This window comes from Mercenaria mercenaria, chromosome 3 (genome assembly GCF_021730395.1).
Source record: "Mercenaria mercenaria strain notata chromosome 3, MADL_Memer_1, whole genome shotgun sequence".
Lineage (NCBI taxonomy): Eukaryota > Metazoa > Mollusca > Bivalvia > Venerida > Veneridae > Mercenaria > Mercenaria mercenaria.
Genome location: NC_069363.1, coordinates 39555280 through 39580117, shown reverse-complemented (window position 1 = coordinate 39580117; position 24838 = coordinate 39555280). Strand labels below are relative to the sequence as shown.

At 35.7% G+C, this 24838-nt stretch overlaps 1 protein-coding gene across 2 annotated transcripts; it reads left to right on the top strand.

Annotated features, from left to right (window-relative positions):
• The first annotated feature begins 1553 nt into the window (after window positions 1-1553).
• Window positions 1554-24377, top strand: LOC123532622 (complement factor H-related protein 5-like). 2 transcript variants are annotated; one of them, XM_053538257.1, is made up of 10 exons: window positions 1554-1805; window positions 7422-7926; window positions 9556-9679; window positions 13661-13776; window positions 15702-15737; window positions 16324-16506; window positions 16704-16883; window positions 17217-17441; window positions 17948-18436; window positions 19824-24377. In XM_053538257.1, the coding sequence occupies exons 3-10, from the start codon at window positions 9561-9563 to the stop codon at window positions 20276-20278; spliced, it is 1803 nt and encodes a 600-aa protein (XP_053394232.1). In that variant the 5' UTR covers window positions 1554-1805; window positions 7422-7926; window positions 9556-9560; the 3' UTR covers window positions 20279-24377. The 2 variants fall into 2 exon arrangements, with proteins under 2 accessions (XP_053394232.1, XP_053394231.1); XM_053538256.1 differs by lacking the exon at window positions 7422-7926 and having other exon boundaries at window positions 1555-1805.
• Window positions 24378-24838: the final 461 nt, after the last annotated feature.

Genomic DNA, 24838 nt, shown 5'->3' with positions numbered 1-24838 from the left:
ACCAAATTCAAATAAATAACAACTGGTAAGTAATTAAGTAGAATTGAACCTTATTTTTAGTCTTGTTAGTTTACATTTAGCCTATTCTGACTGCTTGCAGTGCTATTTTTAACTGACATGGTGTACTTGATTTGTTTTACGGGGAGACTTCGGAGCGAAAATGTGTGGGATTTATTCGGGTGGAGAAATCACTATCGTTTTGTATGCCGTTGCTCGCTCGTGATGCGTAAACGGTTTGGAACTGGGTTTTGAAGGAAGGTTTTTCTGAAAGATTAATCTTTTGCCAAAAAGGCGGCCAACCATTGATAAGGAAATATTGTTTTGAAAAAAAAATACGGACCTGGAAGCAATGCACATGTCAAACTGTTCTTGATCACCTTTCTCATGGCTCATTGTCACAGGAGCAAAATTTTTTTCAAAATGGCTTTTTGTCATTTTTTTCCTAAGAAAACATTATAATTGTAGTAAATTTAAGTGCATATGGCTCATGGATCCATACTGTATCCTAGGTACGTTACTGCCACCTGTGGTTCTAAGTATGTCCTACCGTGTACCTTGAAAGTTACGGCGAAACAATATCCCTTTGGTGAGACCTATCCGCTTTAATGAGCAAGTGCGCTACCATTTCGCCACCGAGGCTCACAAAAGTGGTAAGTATTTATCAACAAATATTTTAGCTGATATGCAATAATGTTTATAACGACAGAAAAAAATCGAATATACACAACTTGCTTGGCAGGAAAAACAATTATAATGAGTGACCAGTAAAAATGTGATTGGCGTCAGATTGCTGATAGCACATGATGTGAATCTTTCTAGTCTGGTCCTCTTCGGGTAGTTTATCAAATGTCATATCTGGAGAGGCAAAGAAACAAATCTCCGTAAAATAGTCTATATAAAGGCCCAAAATCGATGACGAACCAGCATATAAAATATAGATTCTATATCCAAGTTTCTATTTTCGTTAGCGTTTTATTTCGAAAGGATGGTCTTAATTTCTATCAAGAAAACATGACCAGAATCATTTCAAATGACTAATAAAAGATGATAACACTGTTTGTAAACAAAACCAAATTATCCTCCAGCCTAAATATCGGTTCTCTATTTCTATAGTAGATTCTAACCTTAAATCTTCTATTATTGTAATACTTCTCCTTAAGTACAATAATGATAATTCAAATGAAAATCCTTTTAAACATTTGTCAATAGGTGTACGTTTATTTCTTAGCGGGGCCTCTAAGTTATACTGCTGTTGTGTCAGCTGTACTGTAGACGCAGCAGCAGCAGAAACAACAACAACAAATATAAACAAACACGACAGTGAGTTGAATTGATATAGAGTATGTTAGATGTTAGTAATAGGTTAGGTGAGGTGTTGGGGGGGGGGGGGGGGGGGGGGTTTCAATATTTTATAGATAAAATCGGGGGAGGGGTCATTATTTTATGGAAAAGGGGTCATTATTTTATGGGGGTCAGTTTACAACGTTACACCGGAAACCCAGAAAATTGTCATTCTATACATAGAGCTCGACGTCACACATTCCGTCAGTGGGTGACATAAGCAATAAATATATAAATAGATCTATATACGAGCGTATACGTCCATATAAAGTTATTGAACATTCATTTTTGTGACATTTTTCATTCTTATTATCGAGGAATTTTTCAAGGACCTGTCATAACATGGGAAATAGAAAAATGTAAACTATCAAATTAAAATGAACGTATAGATCAACTGTGATAAAAGTTTAAATGTCTGGTCATATTAAAATTTAGGATTAATTGGATAACTGATACCGTGATAGGTAGGTTTTCCTGTTGTTGGTTGTTATTCACAATGTCTAATTGTATGCGAGTCGCGATATTGTGATAATTTTTGCACAGTTTAATGATCTCTCCTCCACGTAAAGAGAGGGATTCTTCACTATCGCGAAAATATCTCAGAATCACTGATTCTGAGATATTTTCGTGATGGGACAGAATCGCTCTCTTGATTCAATCAGTTCTGACGTCAAATTATTTGGACTAGTGTCGACGGCGATAGGAGTATGTTATATGGGCTCTGTCTGAGCACAGAAGTCTGAAATGCTATCAGCAGTAAGACCCCAGAAGTATATCTTAAAAAAAAAATACCGCCCGCCCACCCCCGTATATATATTTATAAAGAAGTAAAGTTTTTATTTCATATAAAGGGGATATTTTTTTTAGATAGACTTCCGGAGTCTTATTGATAGAGTCTCAGACTCCTGTATTAGTTTTGGCTTCCATTTGAGATTCGTAACTCATAAATACGAAATCAAAGCGCACCCATACTTAGTCTAAAAATAGATAGGAATTCCCATTCCTATCTAAATATAGTAATGGGATTCCGGTATATATATATATATATATATATATATATAGAAATGTCGTTATATTATTAGCTCACCTGAGCACTAGTGGTCGTCCATCAACATTTAACAACATCTACTAAACTTACAGACAAATTTTGATGAGACTTGTTCAAAGAATTGAATTCCGTACAGAACTCGGCAACCGAAAGGCGAAAAACTTAAAAAATCTTAACAACGGGCTTTGACATTTGTTATGAGGCATCTAGTGGTCCTCTTCCAAGACTGTACAAATTATCCCCGTAGGGTCACCATTTTAGATATTTACTCTGTGGCATGCTCTAGTGGTTCTCTACCAAGATTGTTCAAATCATGATCCTTGGGTCAATATATACCATGCCCGGGGGTGCCCCTTGTTTTACATTGACTTATACAAGAAAAGTCTTCTTTTCCAGAACCATAAGGCCCAGACTTTAAATATTTTGTATTTAGTATTGTCTATTGGTCAACTATCAAGTTTGTTTAAATCATGTCAACAGTTTTTACATTGGCTTTATACAGGGGAAAAACTTCAAAAAATCTTTTTCTGAAATCATAATGCCTGGCTATTTGGTGTGCGGCATGCTCTAGTAGTTCTCTACCAACACTGTTCAAATCGTGACTGGGGTCAGTAGAGGCCACGCCTGGGTGGTCCCTTGTTAGCTCACCTGAGCAATGCTCAGGTGAGTTTTTGTGATTGCTCGATGTCCGTGGTCTGTCTGTCTGTCGTCTGTCAACATTTAGCTAGTGTATGCAATAGAGGCTGTATTTTATGAAATTTTGTCAGAATGATTACCTTGATGAAATTTAGACTATATTCGAAAATGGGTCATCAGGGGTCAAAAACTAGGTCCCTAGGTCAAATCAAAGAAAAACCTTGTGTATGCGATAGAGGCTGTATTTTTAATTGATCTTCATGAAATTTAGTCAGAATGATTACCTTGATGAAATCTAGGCCAAGTTTAAAAATGGGTCATCTGGGGTCAAAACTAGGTCACTAGGTCAAATCAAAGAAAAACCTTGTGTATGCGATAGAGGCTGTATTTTTCAATTGATCTTCATGAGTTTTAGTCAGAATGATTGCCGTGATAAAATGTAGGTCAGGTTTGAATATGGGTCATCTGGGGTCAAAAACTAGGTCACTAGGTCAAATCAAAGAAAAACCTTGTGTGTGCAATAGGGGTTGTTTTTTATACCGGATCTTCATGGAATTTAGTCAGAATGTTTGTCTGGATGAAATCTAAGTTTAGTTTGAATATGGGTTGTCTAGGGTCGAAAACTAGGTCACCCGGTCAAATTAAAGAAAAACCTTGTGTACGCAATAGGGGCTGCTTTTACAATGGATAGTCATGAAATTTGGTCAGGGTGATTACCTTGATTAAATCTAGGCCAAGTTCGAAAATAGGTCATCTGTGGTCAAAAACTAGGTCACTAGGTCAAATCAAAGAAAAATCTTGTGTATGCGATAGAGGCTGTATTTTTAAATTGATCTTCATGATTTTTTGTCAGAATGATTGCCCTAATGAAATGTAGGTCGGGTTCGAATATGGGTTATCTGGGGTCAAAAACTAGGTCACTAGATAAAATCAAAGAAAAACCTTGCGTGTGCAACAGTGGCTGTATTTTATACCGGATCTTCATGAAGTTTAATCAGAATGTCTGGATGAAATCTAGGTCAAGTTTGAATATGGGTTGTCTAGGGTCAAAAACTAGGTCACCCGGTCAAATTAAAGAAAAACCTTGTGTACGCAATAGGCGCTGCTTTTACAATGGATATTCATAAAATTTAGTCAGAATGATTGCCGTGATAAAATCTAGGTCAAGTTAGAATATGGGTCATCTGTGGTCAAAAACTAGGTCACTAGGTCAAATCAAAGAAAAACCTTGTGTGTGCAATAGGGGCTGCATTTTATACCGGATCTTCATAAAATTTAGTTAGAATGTTTTCTGTGATAAAATCTAGGTCAAGTTAGAATATGGGTCGTCTGTGGTCAAAAACTAGGTCACTAGGTCAAATCAAAGAAAAATCTCGTGTATGCGATAGAGACTATAAATTTCAATTGATCTCCATGAAAGTTAGTCAGAATTAGGCAAAACTAGGTCGCTAAGACAAATCAAAGAAAAACGTTTTGTATGTGATAGAGGCTGTATTTTTTAATTGATCTTCATGAAATTTGGTAAGAATGCTTGCCTTGATCAAATCTAGGTCAAGTTCGAATGTAGGTCATCTTGCCTCATAAACTAGGTCACTAGGTCAATTTGAAGAAAATACTTGTTTACACTTAAAGCAGCATGCCTCCAGATTGGCTAAAAATAATCTTTCTTTCAAATTGAAGTTTGGTCATATTATGAACATTAGAATATGAATTTTTGTTTCTAAAATATTTTAAAAGTTAAAAAAGGATGACCGCGTCGGGAATCGAACCCCCGGACCGCCGCGACAATAAAGACATTTTCCCGTCGTCGTAACCAATAGGCTAAGCGCTGTAGCTGAAGTAGCGAATAATGTTTTCAAAATATAGATATATATAATCGAGACAGTTTACATGGAGTAAAAGCGTGACAAACGCTTTTCGATTTTCATCGTAAAAAGTAGTAAAAACAGCAAATTCTCTCGTGTTTCCATAACATAAAGTTTGTCAGTAATTAAGTTTTAAAGCCTTAAGAAATATAGCATTTATTTCAAGATATCTAAACAAATATTTATTGTTTTGTTGTCGAACGATCTGGAGGCATGCTGCTTTAAGAGACCACATTTTTGGTCCAATCTTAATGAAAATTGGCCAGAATATTTGTTTCCATGAAATCACTAGGTCAAACATGTTAACACTGTTATGGTGTGTTTCTCAGGTGAGCGACCTAGGGCCATCTTGGCCCTCTTGTTTAAGATAGACATTTGTTTTTGGACCACACGTATAATGTTTGATACAGATTTCAATACTGGAATAGTCTTAATTATGACCTACTGACATACTTTCTCATTTTTGAAGTTACAGCATAGAAACTTGGACAACTTGTATAATTTTTGACATAGATTTCAATACTCGTCTTGGATAGTTTTAAATTAATCATGACCTACTGACCTACTTTCTTGTTTTTGAAGGTACAGCATAGAAATTTCGACCACATGTATAACTTTTGATACATATTTCAATACTCCTCTTTAATATTCTGAACCCTGACCTGCTGACATACTTTCTTGTTTTGCAATAGCAGAGATTTAGACCACCTGTATAATTCTTGATACAGATTTCTTTACTCGTCTTGAATAGCCTTAATCGTGACCTACCTACTTTCTTTTGAAGCTAAAGCAAAGAGATTTGAACCGCCTGTATATTTTTTTGATACAGATTTCATCACTCATCTTGAATATCATTAATCTGACCTACTGGCCTGCTTCCATGTTTAAAAGTTACAGCGAAGAAATTTGGACCACATGTTTGATGTAGATTTCAATTCTCATCTTGAATTTTTTTCTATCATGACCTACTGACCTACTTACTTGTTTTTGAAGTTACAGCATAAAATTTGAACCACATGTATAACTTTTTATGCTGATTTCAGTACTCGTCTTGAATAATATTAATCTTGACTTTCCAGTCTACTTTATTGTTTTTTGAAGAGACAGCATAGAAATTTCGACCACGTGTAAAACTTTTGATACAAATTTCAATACTCTTCTTAAATATTCTGAACCTTGGTACATTTCTAATGAAACTGGCACTATCTTGGAGAAAAAGTTTTTCTTATGGGAACAAAGACACTAACTATAAAATGGTTGTCGCATAATGGCGGATTCAAATAGTTCTCAGCGTTTTAAATTTGTTTGTTTGTTTGTTTGTTTGTGTTTTGCTCTGTAGAGCTATTTTCTTTGCATGTTTTGCTGAAATCACGTGACAGATCTATGCTTGACATTTAGAAAACATTTTCCTAATGAAATGATTGCATAAAAAAATGTGCACCTTATATAATAATTGTTGGGCAAAATCAGTCAAATCATTATTAGAACAATTGGGATTTCACTATGTTTGGTTAAATCAAGGAGTAGGAAATGAAACTTTATTCTTATTTATCTTCAAACAAAGAATAAGAGACAATTTCATGCAACATTGGAATGAATCTTTAGAGAATTCTTCAAGGGCTTCTTTTTACAAACTGTTTTCAACCTTCGGTTTTAAGTCTTACTTAGATAATGTTTATGTAATGAAATTTAGAATAGCATTAACACGACTGAGATTGTCAGCACATAAATTATTGATAGAAACAGGCAGATGGCACAAGCCGAACAAAATCGAAAGAAATGAAAGGAAATGTGTGATATGTAATAACCTAGAGGACGAATTTCACTTTTTACTAGAATGTAAACTATATAAAGACCTCAGAGCGAAGTATATACATAAATATTACTGGAAAAACCCAAACATACCTAAATTTACAGAACTGTTATCAACTGAAAACATTTCTACCCTGAAAAAATTGTCCACTTTTGTATACAGGGCTTTTGAAATTCGTAAAACTATCTATTACCCTTAACACACTTTTCTCCTCTCTGATATTATATGCAGATAATTACATGTTTATGTAGGTTCTCATTTAATTATAACGAGTTTAGTATGTAGTTAATATGTTCAGTGATTTGTGTTAACTGACAGAAATGTTTATGATCAAGACAAATGATAGTATATCTAGATAATTACAGGTTTAAGTAGTAGATTCCAACTTAATTATAACGAGTTTAGTATGTAGTTAATATGTCCAGGAATTGGTGTTAATTGACAGAACTGTTTATGACCAAGACAATTGCTTAAAGATATGTCAAATTGCATAGGTATACATCTGATCTTATGTGTATTTGTAAAATCACTAATTTTCACACCGCCATTGACATTACTATTTAAATGTTATATGATTATATGTTATATGTGAACTCATGGGTTTGTAACCTTTTGTTAATAAACTATCTATCTATATAATATAGGCCCTATATGTTACTTTTAGGTTTTTATTTAGTCTTATAATAATTATACTTAAGATCATGACGTGTATTATTAGATTGTTAGCATGCGCATTCAGATAAGAATGGATGTGGGGAAAAGGCTTCAATATTTTGTTTCATGAATGATTTTATCGATATGAGAGAGGTACTTCAAGCATTCAAATATTCGCCTACAGGTATGTGTAAAAACTTCTGCCATTCAAACCTTTTCGAGTAAACAATGTTCTATTTACAATTTTTAAACAATTTCTGTGTCTAGATTCTGTGGAGACTTAAATTAAGATATGTCTTACGATATTAGGAATTAGCTTCTGAATTGTCGAATGATTGTATTTCTCGCACGGGTGACAGGATAAGGACCCACGCCACGGCGGTTGCCGAGATAAAAGTATCTATACATGTATATATCTTTTTCGTTGATTTGGCGGGTAAAATTGTCTAACGAGGCATAGTCTTTCGGGAATTGGTTATTGGCAGATGATGCAGTGGAATTTCAACAAGGATGTGAAATATGTTACAGATCATCAACACAATGCATTGAGCTGTTCTGTGCTAAAAAAGGTATCCACTTCAGCATTTAGAGCATGATGTTGACACTATTAGTCTCTAAAATAAAGTCTCAAGGAACGGGTCTGGCGGCTTTGTGTTGGACTTTTTTTAGTAGCTTGACTTTGTTGGTTTTGATAAGGATTTAACACTGATGACGCGTAATTAAGAGAAAGGTCTAACAAGTGTGGTGTCTGCCTTAGACTTGACGTATTGCGGGCAACTGTTGGGTTTCTTCTGATGTAATGATGACCAGGACATGTCATTGCTAAGGTACACGAGAAGGTATTTTGCCGCCAGGGACAATATCTAAATTGTTCATCACCCGCCACGAGTGGCGGGGGCTATAGGAATGATCTCCGTCTGTCTGTAACATTTTGTGTCCGATCTGTATTTCCTAAAGCCCTTGAAGGATAATCATTAAATTTGGGTCAAATGATCAACTCAACAAGACGATGTGCCATGAGTCAGCCATGTCGGCTCAAGGTCAATGTCACAACTCAAGGTCAAAGGTTTGAGCCTTCCATTTCGTTTCCGCTCTGTATCTCCTAAACCCCTTGAAGGATAATCATGAAACTTGGACCAAATGATCACCTCATCAAGACGATGTGCAGAATCTATGAGTCAGCCATATCGGCTGAAGATCAAGGTCACAACTCAAGGACAAAGGTTTGAGCCTTCCATTTCGTGTCCGATCTGTATCTCCTAAACCCCTTGAAGGATAATCATGAAACTTTGGTCAAATGACCACCTTATTAAGACGATGTGCAGAACTCGAGAGTCAGCCATGTCGGCTCGATGTCAAGGTCACAACTCGAGGTCAAAGGTTTGAGCCTTCCATTTCGTGTCCGCTCTGTATCTCCTAAACCCCTTGAAGGATAATTATGAAACTTGGATCAAATGAACACCTCATCAATACGATGTGCAGAATCTATGAGCCAGCCATGTCGGCTCAAGATCAAGGACACAACTCAATATCAAAGGTTTGGGCCACTGTCCATAACCGTTGAGCGGAAGGGGATATAGTTGTCTTTCAGACTGCCTTGTTGTCATGTAGATTGTAGTCGGCATCAAGATTCTGATTATCTTATAATTCTAATAGTTGTGTTTTAAAGGAGGAAAGGTCATTTGCCAGTCATTTGCCAACTTTTCAAAGGACGAATGTCCTTATAGAAGTTTTTTCCGCATATCGAAGTAAGCATTTGACATTCATTGTTTCGCCTATTACAATATAAGTATTTATTGTTTGATTCGGTATACGACATACGTTAGCATCGGCCTTCCACGTTGAGTTGAAATTTGGAAACAATCGGTCAAACAATATAATTGAGCCGCGCCATGAGACAGCCAACATAGTGGCTTTGCGACCAGCATGGATCCAGACCAGCCTGCGCATCCTCGCAGACTGGTCAGGATCCATGCTGTTAGCTAACGGTTTCACTAATTGTAATAGGCTTTAAAAGCGAACGACATTGATACTAACTAGACTGCGCGGATGCGCAGGCTGGTCTGGATCCATGCTGGTCGCAAAGCCACTATGTTGGTTTTCTCATGGCACGGCTCAATTATGTATCATCTTATGAGATGTTCAGTTGATGTAGTTTGCAAGTTCGTAGAACAAAATATTTATTTTCATTTTTGTAGAAACGATGAAGCGAGGTGTCCTTCCTTTATTTTTCCTTCTTTTGGACCAAGCAGACTTTAGCCAACACACGAAAAATAACTTTGACAATGAAATTTTCTATTGCCACGGAGATTACTGCAACACGTACGTAGAAATTTACTATCAAATGTTACGACATCAATTTAAGCTTTATTTTGCTACATCAATATGTAGGGAATATGTATAATTTTAAGGTCTGTCTTCTGCTTTTCGAATTCACTTCTTTGACCAAAAAGCATATTTCTGTAAAATACTTCGTAAAGAAAAGTTACGTTTTTTTTCTCTGTATTTTGCAAAATGTTTACAAGAAGGTGTTCCTTTTAAGGTAAGTAAGGTAGCTGAAAGTGTTACAAGTTACTGACAAGTCTACCCGAAGTTGATATTTTAAAAGGCGTGAAGTTTCAAGTGAAACAAAAGTCTTGATTTTATTAGCCCAACATCATCAGATGGTGGGCTATTCAAATCACTCTCCTCAGAAACTACTGGGAGGATTTTGACCAAACTTTGTCAGAATGATGTATTGGTACCCTTGTTGTGTCCCCCTGAAAATCAGACTGGTTCAACAGTTTTTGAATGAGTTAAGGCCCTTTGTTTATTTTCATAATTTACATAGATTTATATAGGGAAAAAAATTGAAAATCTTCTTATACAAAACCACAGGGCCTAGGACTTTGATATTTGGTATGTAGCATCATCTAGCGGTCATCTACCAAGATTGTCCAAATTATTTCCCTAGGGTCAAATATGGCCCCGCCCCGTGGGTCACATGGTTTAATTATATAGACTTATATAGGGAAAAACTTTAAAAATCTTCTTGTAATAACCTACAACATTCAAATTTGGACCTTATGTATAGTTTTGATTGGCTAGGTGAACCTTGACATGAGTTGACCTTGATCTTGACCTAGTGACCTACTTTCACATTTCTGTAGCTACAACCTTCAAATTTGTACCACTTGCATAGGTTTTTATACCGAAATAATCTTTGACCTTGACATTGACCTAGTGACCTACTTTCACATTTAATTTGGACCACATGCATAGTTTTGTGTTCCAAATGAAATTTGACCTTGATTTTGACCTAGTGACCTACTTTCACATTTCTCAAGCTACAGCCTTCAAATTTGGACCATGTGCATAGTTTTGTGTACTGAAATAAAATTTGACCTTGAGATTGTCCTAGTGACCTACTTTTACATTTCTGTAGCTACAGCCTTCAAATTTGGACCACATGCATAGGCTTGTGTACAAAATAAACTTTGACCTTGACATTGACCTAGTGACCTACTTTCATATTTTTGAAGGTACGGCTTCAAATTTGGACCACATGTATAGTTCTGTGTTCCGAACTGAAATCTGACTTTAATTTTGACCTAGCGACCTACTTTCAGAATTCTTAAGCTACAGCCGTCAAATTTGGAACACATGCATAGTTTTGTGTTCCGAAATGAACTTTGACCTTTAGATTGACCTAGTGACCTACTTTCACATTTTTCAAGCTACAGGCTTCAAATTTGGACCACTTGCATAGTTTAGTGTTCTGAATTGAAATTTGACCTTGATTTTTATCTATTACCAACATTTCTCAAGCTACAGCCTTCAAATTTGAAGCACATGCATAGTTTTGTGTACAGAAATTAACTTTGACCTTGAAACTGATCCTACTTTCATATTTCTTTAGCTACAGCTTCAAATTTGGACCACATGCATGGACCACATGCACAGTTTTGTGTACCAAAATGAACTTTCACCTTGATTTTGACCTTGATCTATAGTCTTGAAATTTGGAACATTCAAAAATGGCTCAGTGGTGGGCGCCAAGATCACTCTGTGATCTCTTGTTTAAAGAGAAATAAAGAAAAGCGTTTGTTATGGAAAAGTAGGAAGATCCTAGGATGAAATAGTAGAACAGGTGGAGCAGTAGATAACTGTAATAATGTACATTTATTGAATGGCTTGCCTTCTTTTTAGCCCACCATCATCAGATGGTGGGCTATTCAAATCACACTGCGTCCGTGGTCCATCGTCCTTCCGTCCGTCCGTCCGTTAACAATTTTCTCGTTATCGCATCTCCTCAGAAACTACTAGGGGGATTTTGACCAAACTTTGTTAGAATTATGTATTGGTACCCTAGTTGTGTCCCCCTGAAAATCAGCCTGGTTCAACATTTTTTGAGTGAGTTATGGCCCTTTGTTTATTTTTATAACTTACATGGATTTATATAGGGAAAAACTTTGAAAATCTTTTTGTCCAAAACCACAGCGCCTAGGGCTTTGATATTTGGTATGTAGCATCAACTAGTGGTCCTCTACTAGGATGATTCAAATTATTTCCCTGGGGTCAAATATGGCCCCGCCACGGGGAACACATGGTTTATATAGACTTATATAGGGAAAAACTTTGAAAAACCTCTTGTCCAAAACCACAGGGCCTAGGGCTTTGATATTTTGTATGTGGCCTCATCTAGTGGTCTTCTACTAAGATTGTTCAAATTATACCCCTAGGGTCAAATATAGCCCCGCCCTGGGGGTCACATGGTTTACATAGACTTATATAGGGAAACACTTTGAAAATCTTCTTGTCCAAACCACAAAGCCTAGGGCTTTAATATTTGTAATATAGCATCATCTAGTGGTTCTCTACCAAATTTGTTCAAATTATCCCCCTAGGGTCAAATATGGCCCCGCCCCGGGGGTCACATGGTTCATATAGGGAGAAGCTTTTAAAATCTTCTTGTCAATAACCTACAACATTCAAATTTGGACCACAAGTATAGTTTTGAGTGACAAGATGAACCTTGACATGAGTTGACCTTGATTTTGACCTAGTGACCTACTTTCACATTTCTGTAGCTACAGCCTTCAAATTTGGACCACATGCATAGTTTTCCATTTGACTTGACATGACCGTAATGAATACTTACATTTTGAGACACTTAAATTGACCTGCTATCACAGTGACCTATCTCTTTCACATTTCAGCTACAGCTCAATTGACCACATGCATTTTGTGACCGAAATCTTGACCTGACTTTGACTAGTGCCCTCTTCCATAGCACATTTTGAGGTACACTTCAAATTGGACCACATGCATTTTGTGTTCCGAAATGTAATTTGTCCTTGATTTTGACCTAGTGAGCTACTTTCACATCTCTCAAGCTACAACCTTCAAATTTGGACCACATGTATAGTTTTGTGTACCGAAATGAACTTTGATCTTGAGATTGACCTATTGACCCACTTTCACATTTCTGAAGCTACAGGCTCCAAATTTGGTCCACATGCATATTTTTGTGTTCTGAATTGAAATTTGACATTGATTTTTACCTAGTACCTGCTTTCACATTTCTCAAGCTACAGCCTCCAAATTTGAAGCACATGCATAGTTTTGTATACCAAAATGAACTTTGAAATTGATCTAGTGACCTACTTTCACTTTTCTTTAGCTACAGATTCCAAATTTGGACCACATGCACAGTGTTGTGTACCGAAATGAAATTTGACCTTGATTTTGACCTTGAGCTAGTCTTGAAATTTGGAACATTCAAAAATGGCTCAATGGTGGGCGCCAAGATCACTCTGTGATCTCTTGTTGATTTTAGCCCTGCAAACTTGTGGGTCATATAGCACAAACTATGAACCGGTAATTTGTATGAGTACTAGTATAATTTTGATACAATGTATTAACAAATGTGAAAGAATGAAATGATGGGCAAAAAAGCTTTGAAGTTTATTTCTGCAATGAAACACTTACTGAATGGTTGACGTTCCTAGGTGTTTAAAACGCATGTCGTAGAATAGTTCTAGTCAACATTAAATATACTTCACCTATGTGGCCTAGTGTTAAGGTCGCAGGCTCACCTTCTCGCTTATGATGTTGTATTTTTTCATTTGAAGAAGTCAAGCTCGATGCGGAAGATCAGTGGTTCTACCTAGATGTCGCCCAGGTCTGAATCAGTGCTTGGTGGGGGGGGGGGGGGCACATTGGGAATTCCTGTAATATAGTCGCCATGTGATCGATATTTTGTCAGTGTAACATTACACCCAACGAAACAAAAACGAACAAACTTTATCACTTCTCTAACAGGTATGGACAGATCGAGTTTTGCAGTGAGGTATTCAAGAAGTGTCGCCCTTGCACTGACGTCCTAGACGATTGCTTTACTAGTCAGCTACCGACAAACTGCACCAGTACATGCAAACGTAAGTGTAAAAAGTACCTTCTTTATTTAGTTCACTTTCGTTATAGGTCATCTAAGCACGAAATACTCATTCTAATGAACTTTGAGGATGGTTGAACGCCCGTCGTCGTTCACAATTGGTTTGTTTGTTCTTTAGCATCAATGTTTCTTAAGGGCTGTCAAAGTTAAAAAAAATAGAACATAAAACAGTTAAACGATTTCTTATCTTGAACAACTGGATGAATCATCATCAAACAGGATCTGTAACATTCTTGTAAGGTACTTTCATATTTTTTTTTCAAATGAGTTTGCTGGCATCCAGAGCTAAAAATAGAAAACTCGATATACAACTTCTACCTATGAACCGCTCGGTGGATCTTTACTGAGCTTGATATGTAGCACCCCTTAAATGTGTTGAAATGGTTCTGCAGACCTTTTTTAGGGGCCACAAGAGATATAAATAGAAAAAAAACTTACTTCAAACGGTTTCATCTCATGTACCTCTTGACAGATCATCCTAATCTTGATCTGTGGCATCTTTGTATGTACTTGTCGCATGTTTGTTCAAATAGGTCTGCTTGGCCTCTTGTAGGGGCCAACAGAGCTAAACATTGAAAAATATTTAAACTACTTGTTCTCACGAATTACTTGATGAATTTTCACCAGCCTTGATCCTTATAAGATGCTCTCTCAACTTTGTTAAAATGAGGGCTCTTGACCCCTTTATAGGTACTGAAGATAGAAACCCATTTAAACAACTGCTTTTCTTTTCACATCTTCACCAAACTGTAGCATCCTTTGATGGTCCTCTTTCCGTTTTTTCAACTTCCTGTGGTAAAAATAGAAAATATTTTTACCACTTTCTGCTCATGAACCTTATGCTAGATATCCAGCAAACTTGGGTCATTGCATCCTTAGATGGTCTTCTCTCAGTCAGTGAATAGACCCGTTAAGGGGTCACGAGGGTTACAAAAAGAACATCTTTTTAAACAACCTCTTCTCATTAGCCGCTTGATGGATCATCGCCAAACTTGATATACAGCATGCGTGTATGTTCCTTTCTCAGTTATGATCAAATGTGTGCTTGGGCGTTTTTTCGGGGTGCCAGAGCTACATAAAGAAAATTCTTCTAACAACTTCTGCCCATGAATCTTATGGCGGGTGTTCTTCGAAGTTAGTCAGAAGGATTCTTGCTTAGGCTTTTATCACAAATTTTGGTTCTGCTTGACAGAACTGCAAGATTTACCATGCATTGACTTGGTTAGAAACATTCTTGTATGGATTATTAAAGTAAGTTCGAATGCGCCTCGGGAAAAATATAAACTCCTGACATGCATTTCTTTCATGATCTTAAGTGTTGTATATGTGAACTCTTGGTTTGATCTGAATATTACCTCAGACTTGCACACAACTATCTGAAAACTGTTGTGTAATAGGTCTAACAGGCATATATTAAAAAATCTGGCGCGGAGTTGAATTTATTCAAAGAGACTATTTTCTAAAGATGTTAATGATTTTTACACTTTGATTTAGGACTTACTGCTACTTTATCCTGTCTGTTCCTAATGTGATTTTATTTATTCTGTGTAATTAACAACAGTGATGAGTGTGTGTCTTGACACATTTTGAAAGGTCATATCTTCAAGGTCAAGGTCGCAGAGCTTGTAAGTCCTGATTTCTTGTCTCTGTCATATCTTTGCGCATTTCAGTATACTAAATGTCATACATATATTTAAGGTTAAATAGTCAGTCAGGTGAGCGATTCAGAGCCGTCGTTATCCTCTTCCTGATCTATTCCCCATTTTTGACTTTACAATACTACAACTTCATTTCTAGCTTTCCATCCGATTCAAATAAAACTTAAGATACATGATCAACATTAAGTGGACACGAGTTACATACACTTTGGAGTAGGTCCTTGTAATTGATTTTACTCTTTTCTTCCAGAGCACCAACTTGAACAAGTGACCAAGTTAGCAAAAGGTATGTACCATTCATTATTGATACATTATAGACCAAAGTAGTCCGCAATGGACATTATCTAATGTTAAAAACTCATTATAGACTTTGGTCTAATGAAGTCCTGTAGGATTAACTTAAGTAATTAATGTCATTTATAACAGATCGGTTTTAAAACTATGAAAATATATGTATTAGATCCTTTTGCAAGAATGCAACCAAGAAAAATAATAGCAGACTCGGTTAAACTTATTCTGTTTACGAGAGGTAATGAAAGGTGCAACATATCCCGCCACCAACAAACACCGGCTGTTGTTATTAGTTAAGAAAGATTGTTGGGAAACGTAGAATACAACAAAGTAAATGGCTTGCAGACGTGTTTTCATTTATACAGCACGATTCTGTTATTTACCCACATGGTATCTACTTTTCAGATGTGTTATTGTCTTACTTAATGACTATGTATTGTTTAATTTACAATGAAAACAACTTTAAGAACAACAAGCATTTGGTAACAGTTTACTTTGATACCTATAAAACATGGATCTTTTTAATATGACGTTCGTATTGTGAAGTGTTATATGTCTGCACACATACACTTTCTATTTAGAAAAACCGTGTCCTATACTGGCGGAAATTAACCATGGAGAACATAATGGATCCCTATTAGACGCACAAAAACCTGGTGAAATAATCCAGTTTACTTGTAAACCGGGGTATCGGTTAAAGGGATCTAGGCGTTTAGAATGTAAAGAATATGGTATCTGGTCAAAGGATATTCCCACGTGTGAAGGTACGAAGTGAGACTATTTCAGAAAGTTTATGAACGATTTCAATAACAATAATGTTGTCGTATAGTGTTTAGTAAATTTCAAAATAAAGAACTTTTGCCTTTCCTTTGGATAAGACTATCGGATTCGTGACTCCTTAAGTTTGGTACCATTGCACTCTCACTCTATAAATCAGATATTGTTATTATATTTATTGCAGAAGTGGTATGTCCAGTACTTTCCAATGTGGCAAATGGTGAACATAACGGTTCCTCATACTCCTTAATACCAGGTGACGTTGTTGTGACATCCTGTGCATATGGCCATCAGCTGTATGGTGATAGCACAACTGTATGTAACAGCAATGGCTTTTGGACGCACCCTCTACCCTTATGCGAACGTAAGTTATAAATAATTTTCATGTACTTGCTTGCTATTTTGTGTATAATGTGTCCTATCAAATTATTTCAAATACATTACACATTAATAGATTTTCGTTAGAACATAATATATATATATAGATATATTGAATACTAGTAATTCGTGTTTTTTTTGTAAACGTGCCACACTTCAGTTAATATTAAAACTTGTTTAAGATAATAGAAATGATTCTTGGGATTAAATTAATTATAAAAACGTTAAACCATGTCGGTAATTTGGGTACAGATTCAGCAAATATTTTCGACGAGGTTTAAGTATTAATCGAACCAAGTATATATGAATATTGTTCCAGTGATCATGTGCCCACGACCGCATCCAATCAGAAATGGGATTTGGCCTTCATTTCCTACGAAACGGTATGAGCCAGGTATTACTTTAAATGCACAATGCGAACAAGACTACTTTATGGATGGTTCTGCTTTGTGGAACTGTTCAAATGAAGGATACTGGACCAGCAAGGGCAGGTTTTGGCCAGTTTGTTTTCCTCCAGGAGAGTCCTCCAAACAAGATTGTACTAGTAAGTTATGCAAACATGATTTAAAACTTACGATTTTAAAATTTGGTACTTACATTGAACGAAAAAGCTCTGAAAACAAAAATGTAATAACCATGTTTTAATGGCCATGTTAATTCTAAAGCAGGTACGTGCAATGATGCGGAATGTCAGCCTGTTTCAGATCTTCACATGAAGATCATCAAATGTTTAAGTTTTAGCCCTTTACTTCTAGTCTTATTATTCAATCATGTGAAATTGTGCGGCATTATCCTATAGACACTTCAGAAACGAATATTAAAATTGTAAAAATGTATGCGACGGGACCTTTAAACTTTAACAAGCAAGTGTACGTCTCAAGAAATAATATATTCTGAATTCCTACACCTCAGATGCATATCAATTTTATTATGAGATGATGTCCATACTGCATACCCACAGCGTCTGAAAATACCCATTTCCGTATCCCATCGAACTATTTTATCTTGATATTTAAAGAGACTATACTCAGCTTGTTTTTTTATGTTTAGCTTACAATGCAACAACAATAACCCTTGGAGTTCTACTGCTTGTTAGCATCAGCATTAATGTGATACTTGTGATACTATACTTTAAACAAAGACCACGTGGAGCTTGTCAGAACCATCACAAACAAGAGTTACCTGAAATGGGAAACGTAAATAAATGGAAAGGCATGGATGTATCTGAAGGTGAAACAGAAAAGCTTATTGATAAAAATGACGAAATTAATGAGGTGCAGAAAGTAGTATCCCTTGATAAAAGCAGAAAAGCTAAAGGAAAGGTTGTTCCAATGGATACAAACAACATTCCGGAACCAAATACAGTAAACAGCCACAGCAAAGAACCATCTTATCCTCCGAGCAGCAAAGGACCATCTTATCCTCCGAGCAGCAGAGATACATCTCAGCTTCCGAGCAGCAAAGAACCATCTCATCCTCCAAGCAGCAAAGAACTATCTCAGCCTCCGAGCAGCAAAGATACATCTCAAGAGCCCCCAGGTAGAGTTTTCATTTATGATTTCTGTATTTTCATAGAAAGTACAATTTTTCATATCACTTATGTGGTGATAACATAGAACTTAATGCACAGACTATACTTTGGATCTGGTTTATAAAATGATGCGTGTTATGCCCCCAGGAGGCATATAGTATTTGAACTGACCATTTGTCCTCCCATCAGTCCATCCGTCACACTTTCTTGTGTACTCAACTTCTTCATTTTCCATCAAATTGAACTGAAACTTGGTACACATCATCAACGTGAAATGGACATGTGCATATAGTGGTTACTTCCATGTCTAATTATTTTTTGGTCACTACATCAGAAGATTGTGTACTTGACGCCTATACTGTTCATACAATTCGAAGAAAATTCAGTGTACATTACCAACATAATGTGGACATGTGTATATTATCAGGACTTTCATGTCCGATTATCTTTTTCAGAGTAACGGCCCTTTTTGGACATTCAAACATTACAAAGTTCTACATCAAAACCTTGTTTTGTGTACTCAACTCCTCATAGTTTCCACCCAATTGAAAAGAAACTTGGAATACACCATCAAAATAAAGTGGACATGCGAATATTATAAAAACTTTCATATCCGTTTTCAATTTTTCTGGAGTTATGGCCCATTTAAGACTTTGAAATGCATTGCAGCTACATCAGAACATTGTGTACTCACATCCACCTACAGTTTACATCAAATTGAAAATAAATTTGGTATACGTCATCAACATGAAGTGGACATGCGCATATTAGCAGGACTTCTATGTCCAATTATTTTTTGTAGAGTTATGGCCTTTTTTTGACTTAAAAATATTACAACTACATCAATACATTATATAATTAATTCCTCATACAGTTTCCATCAAATTAAAATGAAACTTGGTGTGAATCATCAACAAGTGGACATGCACATATTGTCGGGAATTGTATGTCCAATTAATGTTTCTGGAGTTATGGTCCTTTTTTATTTTGATATTACAACTACATCAGGATATTGTGTATGCAATTCCTACAGTTCCAAACAATTAGAAATAAAACTTGGTCATCTACTAGTACATTAAGTGAACGTATACATACTATTGGAACATATAAGTTCGATAATTTTGTTTCTTGAGTTATGGCCCTTTTTGGATTTTGAAATATTACAACTACATCAAAACATTGCGTACTCATCTTCTCCTACATTGTTCATACTTGTTATCCATTACCAATCTGAAATGGATATTATCTGAGTTTCGAAACTTATTTTTCCTGGAGTTATGCCCTATTGTTGATGTTTATTATTCTATCAAGCATTTTCGGGGGTGGGGGTTGTCACAGAAAGGTTGACATCATTCTATCATTCTTGTTTACTTTACTTTTTGTGGTTTATTTTAGCACATGTTACAGTGGTGAACGTGTACAACACCAATGAGAACACCAACCAGAACACAGTTATAAACAGAACATCTGATGACGTCATAAATCAGCAAACAACACCGAAGACCATATCAGCCGACGATGTTACGCACAACAATCCCGAATCAACTCCACCCAATACAAAAGAGGATGACAAAGCACCAATTGAAGAATCAGTAATAACATTTCAACCTACTCAGCCCGAATCATCAGATGGCATTCCAGCAAGTCAGTCTGAATTTGGTGGACGACAACCAACTCAGCCCGAGTCATCTGGTAATGCACATGCCATTTATTCGCGAAGTCCAACAAGAGATGATGCTCCAGAAACTACTGCACTGTGTGTTCAACAGAAAGTAAATAATGAACAAGACATCGGCCAAAAGGTAGTCCTTCCAAACAATGAAATAAACACCGATGATATTAATGTTTGATGACTACTTTATTAGCTTGTAGCCTAATGAAATAGAATATGTGATAATTTTTATGCCCTCGGGTATATTGTTTTGCTGATGTCGGTCGATCAGTCTGTCAGTTGACCAATCGGTTTTCGGATGATAACTCAAGAACGCTTGGGCATATGATCATGAAAGTTGAAAGCAAGATTGATCATGACCAGCAGATGACCCCTTTGGATTTTAAGATCAGTAGGTCAAAGGTCAAGGTCACAGTGACCCTGAACAATTAAACGGTTTCCGGATGATAACTCAAGAACACTTGGGCCTAGGATCATGGAAGTTGATAGGGATGCTTGTCATAACCAGCAGATGACCCCTATTGATTTTGAGGTCAGTAGGTCAAAGGTCAAGGTCACAGTGTACCCGGAACATTTAAGCGGTTTCTGGACAATAACTTGAGAATGAATGGGCCTAGGGTCACTAAACTTAATAGGGAGGTTGATCATGGCCAGCAAATGACCCCTATTGATTTTCAGATCGGTAGGTCAAAAGTCAAGGTCACAGTTACCCGGAACAGTTAAACTGTTTCCGGATGATAACTTGAGAACGCTTGGGCCTAAGATCACGGATCTTAATAGGGAGGTTGATCATGAGCAGCAGATGCCCCTATTGATTTTGAGGTCAGTAAGTCAAAAGTGAAGGTCACATTGACCCAGAACAGTAGAACGTTTTTTTTCCCAAATAACTAGAGAATGCTTTGGTCTAAGGTCACATTTGATACGGAGGTCACTTATGGCTGGTAAATGACCCATAATTATTGATTTGAGGTCAGTACGACAAACATCCAGTGCACAGTGACCAAATAATTTCTGTTCCTTGTGCAGTTACTGAATGCACCAAGAGGGGCATTTCGTGTGCTACGAGCTCTTGTTAACGTGAAAATTATGGGTTGTTCAATATTTCTCAGAAACAAAGGGTCACATAAAGCATGTCGCCAGTATGTACCGTTCCAACTATACATATTTTCTGTGCCTAAAACTTAATAAGAGGCTACAACAGGCGTAATTAAAATATTTGACAGAAAATAGATTAAATTTGGAAACTTATTTTCATTATTTTATCATCGGCTCAGAATTACCTAAAATGTACTGTCGTTTTTATACCTGAATTACTAAAGACTTATTTACTAGTGCAACTTAGATGAGTTAAAAAATTCTGATTACGCCGCAAAGATAACAGATGAAACTTATTGCCGGCCAAAATATTTCAAAGTTATGACATTTTTTGTATTGTTTATATCATTTTATTTAATGTCGCAAGACTCAATGTAATCTTAAAAAACTTAATTCTATAACTTTCTACTGTAAAAGCATATCCTTGGAAAATATCTTTTAAATAAAATCAATTCAAGCCACGACATGCCCTGCATAAATAGCGGTTATTGTTTATGGTGTATGTTCTTTGAAAAACATTAACGATGGTAAGTATAAAAAGAAAAAATGTCATATGTCAATCTATTTTTGGGGAAAATTTTATAAGGAAATAATACCTTTGTAATCTACCTAATGTAATCTACGTTACATCAACTATTCGAAAATACATTATTCAAATGTTCTTTGGTCATTGTAACACATCGCATTACTAAGATACCATTTTAAAGGTTCTATATATTGATTATTAGTTTGATGAGTTACAACGTTTTATCTTAAAACGTCATATGCGTCAATTTTTTTGCCTTTACTCAAGTGTGCTGAAGATAACCATTGAACAGCTCAAACTTAATTATTTATGATTTGTTTACTTACTTTGAGTTTCTGAACATACTAATGACTCATTGTTCCTGTTATTTATAAAAATGATATCAGCATCAATCAATTTCGTTTGAAAAGCAGTATTTACAGCGATGACCCATTGTGATTCAAAAGCTTCAATCACCATTCTGGGCAAAACGTGATTATTTCAAACTGTTATGGGAATGATATTCTGTAGGATTATCTTATTAATGTCCTTTTCATTTGTTTGTTTAATGTTACGTCTATTTTGAAACTGGCCCATATTTGCTTAAATGGTAAATCTCTTTTTCATGTTGGTAACGTAAATTATAAATTGTTCTTGACTTTTCCATTTACACTATAAATAAATGAAGAAAATCATTATATTAGTACTTGAAAAGCATATTAAACATATATTTTTTAAACAACCTGACACAAAGTGTACTGATATGATGAAATAATCAATCATATAAAATATGCACATATATTTGATTTCAAAACAGTAACGAAGATAATTAACCACGTAGATTACCAACTTTTAGTTTTTCAGTTGCATGAGTATGACTGTATAGTCGTGATAATATATGAGCCAACTTATTAAACGGTTTGAATTTATTTAGGACATTGGCAAACCATAAGCTGATATACAAAGCGAATATAAGACACAGTATAAGGCTAAATGAGGAGAGCATTTTCTCCTGTATGGTTCCAAGAGAAGGATCGAGTTAAATGTTAACTACAATGTTCGTATTGTTGAAAGTTCTTGTGAAGAAAAAATACGTCAACATGGAACCTAAAGTCAGTTCTTGTTTTGATATCAGTTCATCTGATACTGCAAAGTTAATTTCACCATAAAGATGAATTTGAAATGGTAGATGCCCGCAGATGAGCTTTAGGTCAAATTTAGTGTAAACTATTACTAACAAATGCACCGGTATGACTTGAAGAAAATGGAAGACGTTTTGAAATTTATGAAAGTAAATGAATTAAAGACAATTAATTCTTTTGAACTGACTGCATTTATTATTTTGAACAGACAATGTACGTAATATATTTCAAGTTGAAATTTACTTTTATTGATAGAAAGTATAAAAGATACTAGTCATTATGATACTTGGCATTAAAATAAACAACTCGCCATATTGTTTCAAACGTTAAGCAGTGTTAATTTCCACAATTTCTTGACATGTTTCTTACTGTATTTACCCATTCAAAGTGTATTCCCTACCTGTAATTTACATTACCAACACAAATTTCTTTAAAAGAACAGGAAAAATAATCGATCAAATATACTTAGCTGTATATATAACTTTGTTCATACATTCTATTACACTTAGGTTATGTCAACATCTAAAATGATAATTATACCCAACACTTTAGAAAGGTAAAACTGAAATCTTCATTACTAAAATGTAATCACATGTTCAATGCTTTATTTAAGTTGTATCTTGAAATTTTATTACTTTAGATAGGTTGAAATTGTTTTCATGCACAATGTTTCTGTATGAGATTATAAACCCAAACTGTAGCACTCTAGTATGAATTACAGCTACTAGCTTCTTTGAATAGCACTTTCAAAAACTAACAGCATGTGTATTAGAACTTAGAAACTGCATTTCCATATTAGTCAAAAGGCTGTTTTGTAGCTATGTGTGATATGGAAGGTAAATTTACTGTTGTAAGATTATATTTTTACAAATATTAGATTAATTAAGTATTTCACTTGTTTATTTTGGGATATAGTACGTAATGTAGATTACATAGCAGATTCTACCATGAGTCGGGATATGGCTACTTTTACAGTTACCATAAATGGCTGAGCTCTAATACTTTTGATTTGAGTTCACTGATGATTCCTGTTGTTGAAGATAAACATTTTTGTTGATAATATTAACATATTATTTTTTTTCAGTTTTGCTATTAATGTGACCCTTTATTTTGTGAAATAGTGTGTTACGTGAACTTAGCTTACATGCTCAAATTTTCAAGTGTTGAGGGGGATAAAAACAGTTTTGGAGATTTGTGTATATAATGTACTCGGTCACTCTGATCTCCATGTGTGTATGTCAAATTGCTCAGTTTCTACTCCCATTCAGTTCGCTTAGTACAAAGAGAAGAATAATATCAATCGAGAGACTCTTAGCTCGAACACTGACGAGGTTTAAATGTTCTTTGTGACTATTTGGTATAAGTCTGCAGTCTTCCGTCCATTACCTATCATTCCAGCTGATGTCAGTATTGGTTTGGAGTTCAGGAATACTAACTGATCATTTTACAATTCCAAGATTGTATATGCATGCCAAGTTGGGTAAACTTAAGAAATAGTGCCTTGCTCAGATTTTATAATAAATTTTGAAACAATTCACTATATCCATGTTTTTGATGTACGACTTAAACCTTAATTATGCTTACTCTGAACATAAGTTGTATTGTTTATAATAATGTACAAGTTCCTGTATTATTAGCTCACCTGAGCACAAAGTGCTCAAGGGTGATCTATTGTGGTCAGTGATTGTCCGGCGTCGTCCGTCAACATTTTCCTTTAAACAACATCGCGTAAATCGCAAGGCCAATTTTGATAAAACTTCACAGTGATGTTCCTTTGATGGTCTTTTTAAAACTTATTCATAGAATTGAATTCCATTCAGAACTGGTTGCCATTGCAACCGAAAGGAAATACTTTAAAAATCTTCTTTTCCAAACCACAGGTACTAGGGCTTTGGTATCTGGTATTTAGCATCATCTAGTGGTCCTCTACCAAGATTGTTCAAATTATCCCACTTGGGTTAAAATTGGTGGGGGGGGGGGGGGGGGGGGGGGGGGG

Excerpts from the sequence above, each read along its gene's own strand:
- LOC123532622 (XM_053538257.1), top strand. The coding sequence starts at position 9,561 with ATGAAGCGAGGTGTCCTTCCTTTATTTTTCCTTCTTTTGGACCAAGCA. Across the intron at positions 9,680-13,660 it reads CACGGAGATTACTGCAACAC|GTATGGACAGATCGAGTTTT; the intron begins GTACGTAGAAAT and ends CTTCTCTAACAG. Across the intron at positions 17,442-17,947 it reads CTCCAAACAAGATTGTACTA|CTTACAATGCAACAACAATA; the intron begins GTAAGTTATGCA and ends TTTTATGTTTAG.